The sequence below is a fragment of the Podarcis erhardii genome (assembly GCF_964252035.2).
Source record: "Podarcis erhardii genome assembly, chromosome: 16".
NCBI classification, from domain to species: Eukaryota; Metazoa; Chordata; class Lepidosauria; order Squamata; family Lacertidae; genus Podarcis; species Podarcis erhardii.
Window position 1 is genome coordinate 17346508 of NC_138514.1, and position 14345 is coordinate 17360852.

The 14345-nt window shown below is 46.2% G+C and overlaps 1 protein-coding gene across 1 annotated transcript; it reads right to left on the bottom strand.

Annotated features, from left to right (window-relative positions):
- Window positions 1-7382: 7382 nt before the first annotated feature.
- HSPB2 (heat shock protein family B (small) member 2) lies at window positions 7383-10944 on the bottom strand. The gene is made up of 2 exons (XM_081843228.1): window positions 10751-10944; window positions 7383-8256 (listed from the first exon to the last, which is right to left on the bottom strand). The coding sequence occupies exons 1-2, from the start codon at window positions 10842-10844 to the stop codon at window positions 7814-7816; spliced, it is 537 nt and encodes a 178-aa protein (XP_081699354.1). The 5' UTR covers window positions 10845-10944; the 3' UTR covers window positions 7383-7813.
- Window positions 10945-14345: the final 3401 nt, after the last annotated feature.

Below are 14345 nucleotides of genomic sequence, written 5' to 3' on the forward strand. Positions count from 1 at the left end.
TTTGCCATCCCTGAACATGCTATCTGCAGCTTTTTGGCAAGGGAATTCCAAAAACTAGACTCAGGAAGTTTTGGAACAAAAACAGGGTATATGTAGCTCTCTCTGTCCTTCTCTATCACCAGTCACCTTGCATCTGCAGGAGACAACAAGGGATAAAGGAAGAAGAGATATTCTGCTCATTGAGATCCCCAGCAGAACTGGGGTTAGGTGGAAAGGCTGTGGCCAAGAAGCGGACCATAGCCGAGTGAGAGAGCTCATGCTTGGCATGTAGAAGGGCCCAAGGTCAACCTCCATTTGAAAAGATCAGGCGACAGGTGATGGGAATCATAAGAGCCCTACAGGATCAGTCCAAAGGCCTGCCTCCTCCAGTATCCTGTTTTCACAGTCACCAACCAGATGCTAATTGTAGAAAGTGTGAATAATAATAATAATACATTTTATTTATACCCTGCCCAGGGCGGCTAACACCAATAAAATCACAGTAAAAACATAATGGGGGGGCAATTTAAAATACAGGTTAAAATGCAATTTGAAATGCAGCCTCATTTTAAAAGTAGCTGATAAATCAAGACCATAAGGGGAGGGAAACGTAAGGGTCAGACTGAGTCCAAACCAAAGGCCAGGCGGAACAGCTCTGTCTTGCAGGCTGTGCGGAAAGATGTCAAGTCCCGCAGGGCCCTAGTCTCTTGTGACAGAGCGTTCCACCAAGTCGGGGCCAGTACTGAAAAGGCCCTGGCCCTAGTTGAGACCAATCTAACCACCTTGCGACCTGGGACCTCCAAAACGTTGTCATTTGTGGACCTTAAGGTCCTCCGTGGGGCATACCAGGAGAAGCAGTACCACTTGCTTTGACGCATCATCATCTAACCCCCCCCCCAAACAAATTAGAATGAATGCTCATTAAATAACCAACATTGTCTAATCTCTCAGTGAACCAATCAGAATGAATCTTCAATAAGCAGCTCATCTAGAAGCATCCAGAGGGTCTGATCGTTTTAGTGGCTTCCACAACTATATTCATAGTGCAAACAAGTACAGTACAGTAGCCCTGAAGAAACCCCCTCCCAAGAAACACCAGGCCTTTGCTAATACGAGCACAGTCCCTGAATCTGTTTTGATTTCCAGACCGTCTATTGAGTTTTCTTAGCCCTGTGCTGAGACCCAGAAATAACACAAACTCTGGGTTTGCACGCCTGCTCCTTTAAGTCCCTCTCTGGACATGTGCTCAGTTTGCTCAGAGGGGTTTTTTTTAGCTCCTCTGGGGAAACAGAGAAGCATCAAAAACACCACCCCTGCCAGCCAATCCTTGGCTGCCAGTCCACATTCCCTTTTCATAACGTGTCTGCAGGCACAAAAGGGAGTCTGGGTCTCAGCGCCCAGGCTTAACAATGCAATGCGGGGCAGTGGGGTGGGGTGGGGGTGTGGATTATGCTTTGCTGGCAAAAATCTGGGCCTGTAATTCCCTGCAGTAGATGGGCCAAAACCAAGACCCACTTCTTTGGGGCCTGAAATGTAGGGGTGGGCAAACCAGAATGTTATTATTCCAATCTTAAACTCAGCTCTCCACATTTCTGCAGCAATTTGCGATTTGTTTTTTAAAATCCTCATGAAAATTCATCAGCATTTTAGTGCAATTTTCTCCCACTAAACGTATTTTTGTAGTTTCTTGTTTAGCAATATGCTCATTTTGCATGCTATTTTGTGACTAATGTACAGTATACATTTTTAATATGACCCCTCCCCCATTATATGCATTTTTATGCACTGTTTGGTTGGCTAGCTGCATTGCAAAATACAGAGAACTGCAGATATTGAAGGATGGTTGTGTTTTGGTTCACACATTGGCTCAAGAGGTGTGGAATTAGGAAGTTTCTCACTGAAATGTAAACAAAGTCAAATTTCTCCTCCACCACTACAGACACAATCAATAATCTGTTTCTGTAACGAAGGAATTTAGCACTGGCTAGAAGAAGGGAATACTGCCCAGCTCTACAGAGTGGTATCCTGAAGTCCACCAGACCAGCACAGGGCAGAGAAAAAGAGGATGAAAAGTCAGAATTATTGAGTTTTGCAAATGTAAGAAGAGGCCTGCTGGATCAGACCAAAGGCACGTTTGGCATCCGTTTCTCTCCATGATTAACTGGATGCGTATGAGAAACCCACAAGTAGGACTCGAGTACAAGAGCTTGGCTGCTGCCAAACTCACTGGATGATCAGAGGCCAGTTCCTGTTTCTTAGCCTAATTTACCGTAGATATTCTTCCAAAGCAATTTTGCCTAATATCATGCATTCTTGCATGTTATTTAATATATGCATTTTATTGCAAAAAATTAACCTGGTATATGCATTTTTGTGCACCTCACTTGGCCAGCGAACTGCATTGCAAAATCTGGAGAAGCATGACTTTCTAAACATCATAGAATCATAGAATTGTAGAGTTGGAAGGACCTCAAGGGTCATCTAGTCCCACCCCCTACAAGAATCTCAACTAAAGTATCCATGATAAATGGCCATCCAACCTCTGGGTAAAAACCTCCAATGAAAGACAGTCCACCACCTTCTGAGGGAGTTTGTTCCACTGTTGAACGGCTCTTACTGTCAGAAAATTCTCCCTGATGTTTAGTCAGAATCTCCTTTCTTGTAACATGAATCCCTTGGTTCGGGTCTTACCCTCCAGAGCAGCAGAAAACAAGCTTGCTCCATTTTCCAGGTGACAGCCCTTGAGATATGTGAAGATGGGAAGATGGCTATTACCGTATTTTTCGCCCTATAGGATGCACCTTTTCCCCTCCAAAAATGAAGGGGAAATCTGTGTGCGTCCTATTGGGCGAATACAGGCTTTCGCTGAAGCTTGGAGAGCTCTCCAGGCTTCAGGAAGCTATCAGCAAGCCTGGAGAGCCCACAGGAGTTCCTGCGGGGCTCCCTAGGCTGTGGATAGCAGCCTGCCGACCGGCGCGCAGGGCACCCTGAAGCAGAGTGCCCCGCGGGCCGGGCAGACATCCGCAGCCTGGGGAGCCCTGTGGGAGTTCCCGCAGGGCTCCCTAGGCTGCGGATAGCAGCCTGCTGCATGGAGCGCGGGGCGCGATGAAGCAGAGTGCCCCGCGCTTCGAGCAGACATCGGCCAGCCCAACAAGTTCGGGGGACAGCGGGGAGTCGCAGCGCCACCCCCCCCCCGCTGTTCCTTGACCTGGTTTGGAGGCTGGCGCTGGGGAGAAGCGCGCTTCTCCCCAGCGCCAGCCCCACAAGCTCGGGGGACAGCGGGGAGGCAGAGCGCCGCCATACCGCTGTTCCCCGACCTGGTTTGGTTTCCCCGACCTGGTTTTGGGGGGAAATAAAGGGGGAAAAAATTCCTTTATTTCCCCCCCCAAAAAAACTAGGTGCGTCCTATGGGACAGAGCGTCCAATGGGATGAAAAATACGGGTATATCTCTTTTCAGTCTCCTCTTTTCCAAGCGAAACATAACTTTTTATGTTGTGAACCACCCTGTGATGTTTGGATGAAAAGCAGTATACAAATGGAATAAAATAGATAAATAAACTCCCTCAACGGTGCACCATAAAGCTTTTCAGACCATTGATCATATTGCTTGCACATGTTCCAGCTTGTCAACAACCTTCTTAAATTGTGATGCCCAGAACTGGAGACAGTACTCCAGGTGTGGTCTGACCAAGGCAGAATAGAGCGGTGCTATGGCTTCCCTGGATTTAGACACCAAACTTCTGTTAATGCAGCATGGAATAGCATTAGCTTTTTTTGCTGCTGCATCACACTGTTGACTCATATTAATATTGTGCTCTACTAAGACCTCTAGATCTTAGATGCCTGTGTTTCGGTTCACATATTATTTCAGAAAGTGTGCATTCGGTAGGGTTGTTAAATGTGAATTGGATTGAATTTCTCTCCCATCTTTGCTGAGAAGGTAGCAAAAAAATGGTTTATCTTCCACACCTCTGGGAAGGTGCATAGCACCCAAGTTAATTTGGGATCCTCAAAGCCCTCTCTCTTTCACTGGGCATTAAAAACCCCTACAAGAATAAAATAAGTAACGATTTGCTGTCCTTTGGCAGCACCCACAATCAGCTGCTCAAGCCAGCTGCCTCCCTTTGCCTAATGGGATGCTCAATAAGAAGGAAACTTTATCCTGAATAGTTTTTCTTCTTCTTGCCAAGGAACCCTGAGGATGGCTGACAAGCACTTGGCATTTTTTCAGGGTCATCACAATTTTAATGATAACCCCCCCAACGATATATTTTAGGAAGAATGTATGTTCACTATGCATTCAGATGCCTCTTGAGATATTGTAGCCAAATTTGCATAAAGATTCATTTGCTTTCCCTGATACCTTCTCCTCTCTCCATCTTTTGCAGTCGCCCCTTTGGCTGAAATATAGAAAACCAAGTTTTCTTGGGCAGGGATCTGTGTGTTTTTTTACATCACACAAAACATGTAGTGATTTGGGATCACAGGGGGTCAAAAAAACCCCACCTTTTTGTATATGCAGTAGGTCTCTGTCTCCAGCATCCTAGAGCCCCACACTCAGCATAAAAAGAAAGGGTTTTTTAGCCACTAAGAAGCCTTCTCACCTTTAGTGCTGATTGGAGTCAGTCAGAGTGAAAAGAGAAGAGTCAGCCACTGAGGACTGGCTGCTAGGGTCACTCTGAAAAAGGCGCATGAGGAAAACACCAAGGGGGAGTTGTTTAGTATGCTCCAAACCTAAGCATTTAGACACAATGAACACACAAGGTACAGTGGTACCTCGGGTTAAGTACTTTATTTGTTTGTACTTAGCCTGAAACTGTTCTTAACCTGAAGCACCACTTTAGTTAATGGGGCCTCCTGCTGCTGCCGCACCACCGGAGCACGATTTCTGTTCTCATCCTGAAGCAAAGTTCTTAACCTGAATCACTATTTCTGGGTTAGCGGAGTCTGTAACCTGAAGCGTATGTAACTCGAGGTACTACTGTACCTCCATTTCAAGAGACTGGTGTGCAAGTTCTGTTACATACAAAGGAACTTCAAGGAAAACACAAATCAAGATACTCCAAAAGAAGATTGGCACTGGCCATTGCAATGCATCCCTATTTGCTTGTTCAGACCCAGAAACCTCCCCCCTAAATAAATTCACACTTGTCTCAAATTTTAGTTTTGGTTTTTGGCAGAATGTAGGCCACAACTTTATTGATTACAGAAAGTGACTGGTTGCATAGGCTCTGGTTCAACTAGCTCCCTGCCATGCTGGTAGCGCTGACCCAGGGTTCCAGCATAGGTCAGCCAAGGGTGAACACCTGGATAAGCGGAAAGCCGGGAACAGGCTATCTCCGCCACCCAAATGTCCCCCTGGACTCAGGCACGGGCACAATCCCCTCTCTGGGGTTGACCAAACCACTGAGTCCCTGGATTCCTTTAACGGAATACCCTTCACATAGGGATGGCAAGAGCGTTCTCCCATCCCTATCACCTGAACCAGAGCCTATCCGCAACCTTACAAGTTGTGACGCACCATGCGAAACCCAAATGGCAACAGCCAATCAGCCAAGTGGGGAAAATTCCTGCCGTGCCCCTGTCCCAATGACAGACGACACACAACGGCATAACAAAGACAAGCGCAAAGCCCTAAAAGTAGGAAGAGGTGGGCCGGTGTTCCAAATGCACGTGCCGAAAGAGGAAGCTCTGGGTCACGTGCATGGGTATAAATAGGTCCCTCGAACTGTTTGACTGCATCCCATTGGCCAGATTGTACCCAACTACGAGGGACCTACCAATTGGGTGTTGTGGTGGACCAATCGTATCCATCCACAACACAGGGTATCACCGTAATACGTGCCCTCTTTAAGGGAGGACCCGATTTATCATTATTGCATCATTATAAGATTGCATAATCTTAGAATGTTACATAATCTTAGGAGGGTGAGACTGAGAGTGGCCATGGCTGCGACTATTAAGAAGGGACTCTGCACCTCTGAATTTGCCACTACACTACTGACGTCATGCCATAAAATGCTGGTGCTCTGTAAGTAGTCATTATAACATTCTACATAATTACTCGGAAGTATTGCTCAGTTCAGTGAGACATACTCCCTGATAAGCGGGTACAGGACTGCAGTCTAAACCCTGTTAACTTATCAAGCTTCTTATATTCATGTTCCTGCTGTTTCACATCAACACGATGGGCCTACTCCCAATGTGTGCCCTGAGGTCCCCTGCATTGCAAAACACCTGCTTATGGTCCTCGGTTAACAATCAGCTGCCTCCAAGGTGTGTTGTGGAAGTAAAAGTCAATAGAGCTGGTAAGCTTGTTTGCGCAGGAGAAATGTTTTAGTCATGAGGAATAGTAAGCATTACAAACTTCAGTTCTCCCCCCCCCCTTGTTTATTTTTATGAGCTTTCAGAATGGCATGCTTCACTGGATAAAGCACACATGTGCCTCCTTTCAGTTGTGGTTTTATTAATGCCTTATTCTCATGGCACACACAAAGCAAACATATAAGTTCAGTAGCCAACACACCCAGCTGGAGCAGCCAGTTAATGAACCATCAGAAAAGGGGATACGAATCTCCAAGAAAAGAGGGTGCCAATTTGCATATGGTAACTTACAGGCAGTCCATACCTCGTCTTAATGTGGATTGTGAACGCCTTGTGCTTCTTTTAATTCCCCCTCGTTTGTGCAGTGTTTTCCTCCAACTACTGCTGGCCCACACTTTCTTTTCCCTAAATCCCTGTGATTTGAAAATCCAAAATAGCTATATTGATTGCATAGGGAATCTCTGGATTTAGGGAGGAGAAAGTCTGGGACAGCAGGAGTTAGAAGAGAATGCTGCATGAACGGGGGGGGGGGGGGGATTAAAAGAGGCGCAATGGGTTCACAACCCACATCAAGTCGAGGTATGGACGGGCCCTTGCTTCTATTCCTAAAACTCAGGAATAATTACTGTGCTTCCATTGAAACAGGAACACGATACATCTCACCATAGCAGGAAGAGGCTGAGGTGGCTTCTGTGCATGCCCAGTCTGCCGACATAAGCCTCATAATTTGGGGCATGGTGGGAGCTCACACGCATGAAGGGGGCCGTATCAATATTGGCACTGCTGCACTGTCGCCAGCTTCTATTTTTAAGAATCCCACTAACTTGAGCTCCATGGACCAAATAGGCAAAACTAACTGCATTGCGATGAGTGGCCGTGCTCTTGTTGCCATGACAACACGAGTAATTGATGGTGGCTGCTGCTGGCAGAACCAATGGAAGCAGCTCAGCCCAATCAGATTGACCAGGATGCCCGCCAGGCACTCTACTGCCTTCTGATTGGTCAAATGAACATCCTATCTCCTTGCCTCTCAGAGTCTTGAAAGAGTATTAGTGAGGTACAGAGGTCCACAAGCGTATAATTCTCAGGATTATTTATTTTTTAAAAAACCAATTTATACATTCAGAACATGAGGCTTAACAGTTCAAACACACGCATAGAGAAGAAAATGTTGATCTAAGTCAGTAGGCATACAATAGGACAGGGGCTTTTGCCAATTTTTTTTCTGCCAGGGGGCATGTTTGGAATTTTTTTGAGCAAGTGCCATGGACACCAGCCATAAAATGGCTGCCTTGGGGGCATGGCATAAAAAGATGGCTGCTGCGGGTGTGTGGCATAACACAAAATGGCTGCCACATCTAAAGGACAGGAAAAAGAGACAGGACCCCACAAAGCCATGTGGGTAGGCCCCCTTCCCCAAATCAGCTGTCCAATCCTGACATCCAGTGAAATGTGTGCATGTTGAAGGGGGCATGTTCAATATGGGAGAGGACATTGCTGAGGGATGTTTTAGGGCTGTGGCTTCTCCTCACAGTCCTTTCCTTCCGCTGCTGGCTGTTCTTGGCGTGTTATTTTCACCTCATTGATTTTGGCCTTCACCTCCTTTCCTGTTCGTGGAGCTTCTACACACAGGATGCCATCATGGGTCACGGTGGCTTTGACCAACAGAGGGTCAACATCAAGAGGGAGGATATAGGTCCTGGTGAACTCCCGGGATATGAAACCATGCCGATCTGCCTTCTGTGGGTGCTGAGCTGTCACCTCCAGGAGATTGTCCACTGTGCGGACAGCAATCTCATCTGGCGTGAACTGACAAACATCAAGGAATACTTGGAATTTGTGGTCGTTGAGGTTGACCTCTGAGATCCCTCGGTCCAGCTGCTTATTAATCCGAGGTCTAATGTAGTAGCCATGGTACAATGTAGGGGACAGGATTTCCCCTGGGGAAACACCTAAAAGGGAGAATGGACAATTACAGATTATGCCACACTTGAGTACAATTAAAATAATAAGAATAATGGAAGGGGATTTAGGTTCAGTGCCAAAGCAATCTGCTCTTAGTGCATTGTTTACTTATGCAGAAGTAAAAGGGTCAGTCCATTGACTGCCCCTGCGTACACATAGCTGTAGTGCCAACTTATCCATCAGAATCAGGCCCCAAAGTTTCATCAACCAAACTTTATAATAAAGGTTGCTCTCCGGAGTCCCCTGATAGCTTGCAATGGTGAGCTGTGCTGCCATCATGAGATGGAAAGTAAGGTCTTTTTGAGAAAGGTCCATAGTATCTGGGTCAAAGAGTGGTAAAAGAGCAGGCTTGCCTCATATAAACCAGCCATATGTTCAATAAGCTGCCACACTAAGGAAACTTGGCAAACTCAGCATTTTGGAGTTCCCGATATATTTCTTTTGGGGGGGTTCATTTATTTCCCAGATTCTATAGAATCATAGAATCATAGAGTTGGAAGAGACCACAAGGGCCATCGAGTCCAACCCCCTATGTATCTCTATGTAGAGCTGTACCTCAGGTTAGGTATTTAATTCATTCCGGAGGTCCGTACTGAACCTGAAACTTCTTAACCTGAAGCACCACTTTAGCTAATGGGGCCTCCTGCTGCTGCCGCGCCGCCGGAGCACGATTTCTGTTCTCATCCTGAAGCAAAGTTCTTAACCCGAGGTAATATTTCTGGGTTAGCGGAGTCTGTAACCTGAAGCGTATGTAACCTGAAGCGTATGTAACCTGAGGTACCACTGTATTCTCAACTCTCCTTACACTCCTCTCCTGCTTTGCCTGCTCTTCCCCACCCAAAGGCATCACCTACCATTGCCCTAGGCCTGGTCCTGCCCAGCCATTTTGCCAGGCCCAGAAGCAAGAGAAGCACATGGCAGCCAACTGCAGACTGGAACAGACAACAAAAGCCCTTTTATGCAACACAGTCATCCCACCGGCTTCTCTCTGGGCGCTTGCAGCTTTTCACTCTGTTCAGCGCTGAATGGTTTACTGCTGCCTTCTGCATTCTTTCTCCTCTAACAGCCACTGCAACTCCAGCCGGGCTTTGTGCACAACCCACCAGCTCAGCTTTTAACAGAGTTTTAACAGAGTTTGCAAAAAAATAAAAATAATCTCTGGCTGGCATCGTTCCCCTCCATGCTGCTCTGTGCCAGCCACATTCCATAAAGTGTCCTGGATCCGTGTGGAGAAAGAGAAGGATCTCGTTCCTGGCTGCCAGCAGCTTTGAGAGGGCTCCCTCGCCAGCTGGAAGTCTTTTTAACTTCTTGCAAAACAGAAGTAAAGCCAATTGACCCATATGGTCTCATCTTCATGGGTTGTTCCTCCCTTACACCTGGGATGCTGTCTCTCTCTTTTGCATTGTGTGTGGTTACAGATAGCTTGGTTGTAACATATTGGCTTGTTTTTTCTTTTAAAACCCACCAAAAAACATTGCCTTACAGTATAACAAACCCATGCATCCCTTAATGTTGGTTGATTCTGTTGCTGACAGTTGGGCGCACATACTGATTTTAATGGCCACAATATTAATGGACTAAAAAATATTGAGGATTTGGAGATGTGCTTCAAGATAGGTTTCCCCATCCCAGGGGATATGGATATATAGTTTCATCATCCCAGGGGATACAGAGAGAGTGTGTGTCTATAGCTATGCCTCTATAATTCTATTTAGCACAGTGAATGCATGGCAATGCCTTAAATTGCAATCTGACTGCGTTATACATTAAGAATTGAATGAACTCACTTTTTAGAGGATTGATTTGCATTTTCTATAATCTCAGACCGCAATCCACTGCCCCACTGAACCCATAAAAGCTTATTTCTGGGTAAACAACACAGAATCAGATTATCAGCACTTGGGGTAACACACTGAGACACAGTTCTGATTGTAGGAATAATCTCAAAAAAAACCCTAAAAGGTTTCCAATAGAGAGTTTGTTTCCAGATGGGGTTTTTAATATTATAAATGGGTCACTGAGATATCACGAACAGGTTTTTCCTAAGAAAGGGGAAATTTGGATTAAACAGCAGGAAATATGGGGTGGCATTTTCATGCAACGATGCTGTTTGGATGCTGCAAGAAATTTCACATGCATGAAGAACAGCAATCCTATAATACACACTCACTTGGAAGCACCTTCAGTCTCATCAGACCCATGAGGAAGGTAGTCTCTGCCATACACTGTTGCCCCACTGTGCCTTTGTTCATGCGTTCAGGGAGGCAAAAGTGTGGTAAAAAGGGGTCTTCAAACACTCTTTCTATGCAAGCTCACAAGGACATTTCTACAATTGCAAAATGTGTGTGTTATTCTTTGTTTCATAATCACTATTCCATAGGATTCCCTCAATCACTGAGTTAGAATCACCAGCCTTGGATTGTTTGCAATCTACTGTGTGCAAATCAAAGGGAAACGCTACCAGCCAGTCATTTTTCTTACCTTCTCCAAAGTTCTGGTCGTAAATCTTGCTGGGGTTGGCAAACTCGTACTCCGCGCTCATGGGGTAGGCGTGAGGGACAGTGCGCTCAGCCATGGTCTTTGCTGGGGGAATGGACCTCTTTGACTACCTGTTTCTGTGTCTCCTTGTGAAGGCTGCAGTCCGATTGCGATGTTTTCCTGGGGCAAATTCCATGGGGTGGGGGAGCAAGTGATAAAATATGGACCAAAATAGATAGGCAGGCCCTGGAACGCCAAGCCCCCAATGATGACCAAAGAGCTCCTTGCTGCATTCCACCCGAGAGGCATCTTTTCGCTGTGCAGCCCTCTGACAACACAGTTGCAGCTGTTAGAAATGTCAGAAATTTGCGATTCTCCCAAGCCGGCCGTGTTGTGGGACAACTGGATGGGAAGCAACATGGATGAAATGAAGAGCTGGCTGTAGCCACAGGCAGTGTCCTCTCCTCCAGTCCCACTGTGTTCTCCATGACTCCCTCACGGAGTCCATCCACCAGCCTTCCCCAACCTGGTGCCCTCCAGCAGTTTTGGACTAAAGTCTCATCAGCCCTAGTCAACTCCCAGGATGACTAGACTAGAGGCATTCTGTGTGGCTGCTCCACAACTATGTACTATGGAGGGAGTACCTGAGTATCTTTTACAGACCGCTTCAGGTAAAAGCACTTACCATTTCGCCAAGTCGTTACAGCCTTAGCAGCCACAATCCCCAAATGCAATGCTTAAATACAATGGGAGATAAAGGTAAAGGGACCCCTGACCATTAGGTCTAGTCATGGCCGACTCTGGGGTTGTAGCACTCATCTCGCTTTATTGGTCGAGGGAGCCGGCATACAGCTTCCGGGTCATGTGGCCTGCATGACTAAGCCGCTTCTGGCAAACCAGAGCAGCGCACGGAAATGCCGTTTACCTTCCCGCCGGAGCGGTACCTATTTATCTACTTGCACTTTGACATGCTTTCGAACTGCAAGGTTGGCAGGAGCAGGGACTGAGCAACGGGAGCTCACCCCATCGCGGGGATTCGAACCGCCGACCTTCTGATCGGCAAGTCCTAGGCTCTGTGGTTTAACCCACAGCACCATACATTGGGAGATACTTCTGCATTAATGTAGCAGGAAGGCTGCATAAGATGCTCAATTGTCAATCCCACTGTGGTAGATGGGATAGTCCGTAGCACGCTTCTGTGTTCTGGTATCTTTCAGGTAAGAACACAAGAAAAGCATGGCTAATGGTTGGGTCCTATGGTCCCAAACATCTCGAGGGCACCAGCTTGAGGAAGGCTGGCCTGGAGCTGAATAGGGAAAAGGTTGGCAATGATGAATCAGTTGGAGCCTGGAACCACTCTAGGTATGTTGTTTTGTTCTGAGCTCACACTGTATCATTTCGTTTGGCTCAAAAGAAGTTTGGCTCATATGCTACGCAAATGTGCAGTAGAGAGAGGCAGAGAGGGAGACACTGTGCATTGGATAAAGTAGTAGGAAAAAAGGACATCTAAAGTTCCCCCCTATTTCCTTCCCTGTGGACTTCTGACTGTGCTTGGTAGTGAAAGAAAGGTTCCTCTCTCTACCAGGACCTGTTGCTGCCTGATGCAAAAACAACACAACACAATACAAAACAGGTGCTCTCCCCACCTTGCCACCTATTTATTTATATAGTCAATGCATTCACACTTCACCTTTCCTCCAAGGAACCAGGGCCAGATTCAGGTTTGATGAGGCCCTAAGCTACTGAAGGTAATGGGGCCCTTTACATGCCCAGCTGTCCTTTGTCAACAACAAATTGTTGCTGTTTTTTGTGTTGAATATATGCTATATGGTAATTTATGGACCTAATAGGTATCTAAAGCCATTTGCACATGTTGCCATGCAGAATGTAGGCCCCCTATATATAGAAATGAGCAAACCAGTGATATTTCAGGGAGCAGGCTAGCAGGCCATTACTTACATCATAGGAGCCTACACAACACAAAACACTGTTGCTGTATGTAGGTTTTATTTTATTTGTTTTTTATCTTATATTTTGGAAATGTACACCCAGTGTTTTCTTCCTTTAAATTTTTTGGGGCCCCCAAGAGAGTGGGGCCCTAAGCTATAGCATGTTTAGCTTATACATAAATCCGGCACTGCAAGGAACGCAAGGAGCCTTCCAAGGTTCCACCCACCTTCTCATTTTATCCTCACAACAACCCTGTGGGGTAGTTCAGGCTGAGAGATGATGACTAGCCCAAGGTTACCCATCCAGTGAGCTTTATGGCTGAGTGGGGATTTGAACCCTAGTCCAGCACCCTAACCACTAACCCTAACCCCTGCACTGCACTGTAGATAAACCAACTGAACTGAAAGATGAATCTTACTTCATTACTGGTGACGGGATAGAGTTCTGAACTAACTGTCTGTACATGAAGGAAGCAGGCTAGTTGTGAGGCTTGGAAGGGGCAGGACAAGATGTGTCCCTCAACAGAAGCGTACAGCCAGAGGCCTCAAGAGGAACATCTGGAGAAGCTGCCCCTTTCTGCCCCCACCCCAGAATTTGCCCCCTGAGGCAGCTGCTTCAATCTGCCTCGACCTGTCTGAATGGGTCCAGCATCCATAAAGATTCCCAATGCGTGCAGATCCCCCTCACACTTAGCTTTGTCAAACATACCGTGTGACCTTGGGCCAGTCTCTCAAATGCTAATCTACCTCCCTGGGGTACTGTGAATAACAAACTGTGCTGTCCCTTGTAAAATGTCCTGCCAAAGAGGAAAGACAAGACACAAAGGTGTTAAGGACTTTTCCCACAACCGAATGCCCTCCATTAGGCCCAGCCCTTCAGTTCTTACCCTCAGGAAAGCAGGCAGAGGACTGCAATCTTTCCTCAGTAGAAATGATTCAAAGAGTGCAAGAAGCATCACCATCGCAATCATCATCCCTTATTCATTTGTGATGTGATGTGAAACCAGAGACTTATTGAAGACCCTTTGGGGCAGCAGGTGCACAGACTTCTTGTCTCCCTTGTTATTTACATGAGGCGAAACTGGAGAAGGAAGCCATCTTAGAGACCATAGCTGGCTACAGCCAGGCAAAATGTTGCCCCCACCCGCCAACCCCCCACCTTACAGCTCCATCCTACTTCAGTAGCATCTGGTCCTGGCTGTCACAGGATGGCTCAAGGGAGAACCCGTGCCCTTTTAAATGGAAAGTATAAAAGCATACCAGCCTCTCTCATCAATTTTTCTCTCCTTTGAAATTCAGTATCCTGCAAATTTCATGCAGCTCTCCAATGGAAAATTATTCCTAGAAATGCAAATATTAGTGCAAATATGACACACAAGTGCATTGTATTAGGTGAAATTGCTTGCCAAAATGGATTAAGGGAAATGCACACTAAAATGCTGGTGAATTTTTGCAAGGACTTCAAAAAACCCTGAAAAACTAATGTGGAAATTTAGTGAACTGAACTGAAGTTTGGGAAATAGAGAGATGCAGAAAATGACTGATTCATCCATCCCGTGTGTGTGTGTGTGTGTGTGTGTGTGTGTGTGTGTATTATTAAATTTTCTGTTTCATAATTTAGAATATTCATTTAAACAACCTTAAAATAT

What these genes read in the sequence shown, in the direction of transcription:
- HSPB2 (XM_081843228.1), bottom strand. Translation starts at nt 10,844, where the DNA reads ATGGCTGAGCGCACTGTCCCTCACGCCTACCCCATGAGCGCGGAGTAC. An exon ending in CGACCAGAACTTTGGAGAAG is followed by an intron (nt 8,257 to 10,750) that starts GTAAGAAAAATG and finishes TCTCCCTTTTAG; the next exon opens with GTGTTTCCCCAGGGGAAATC.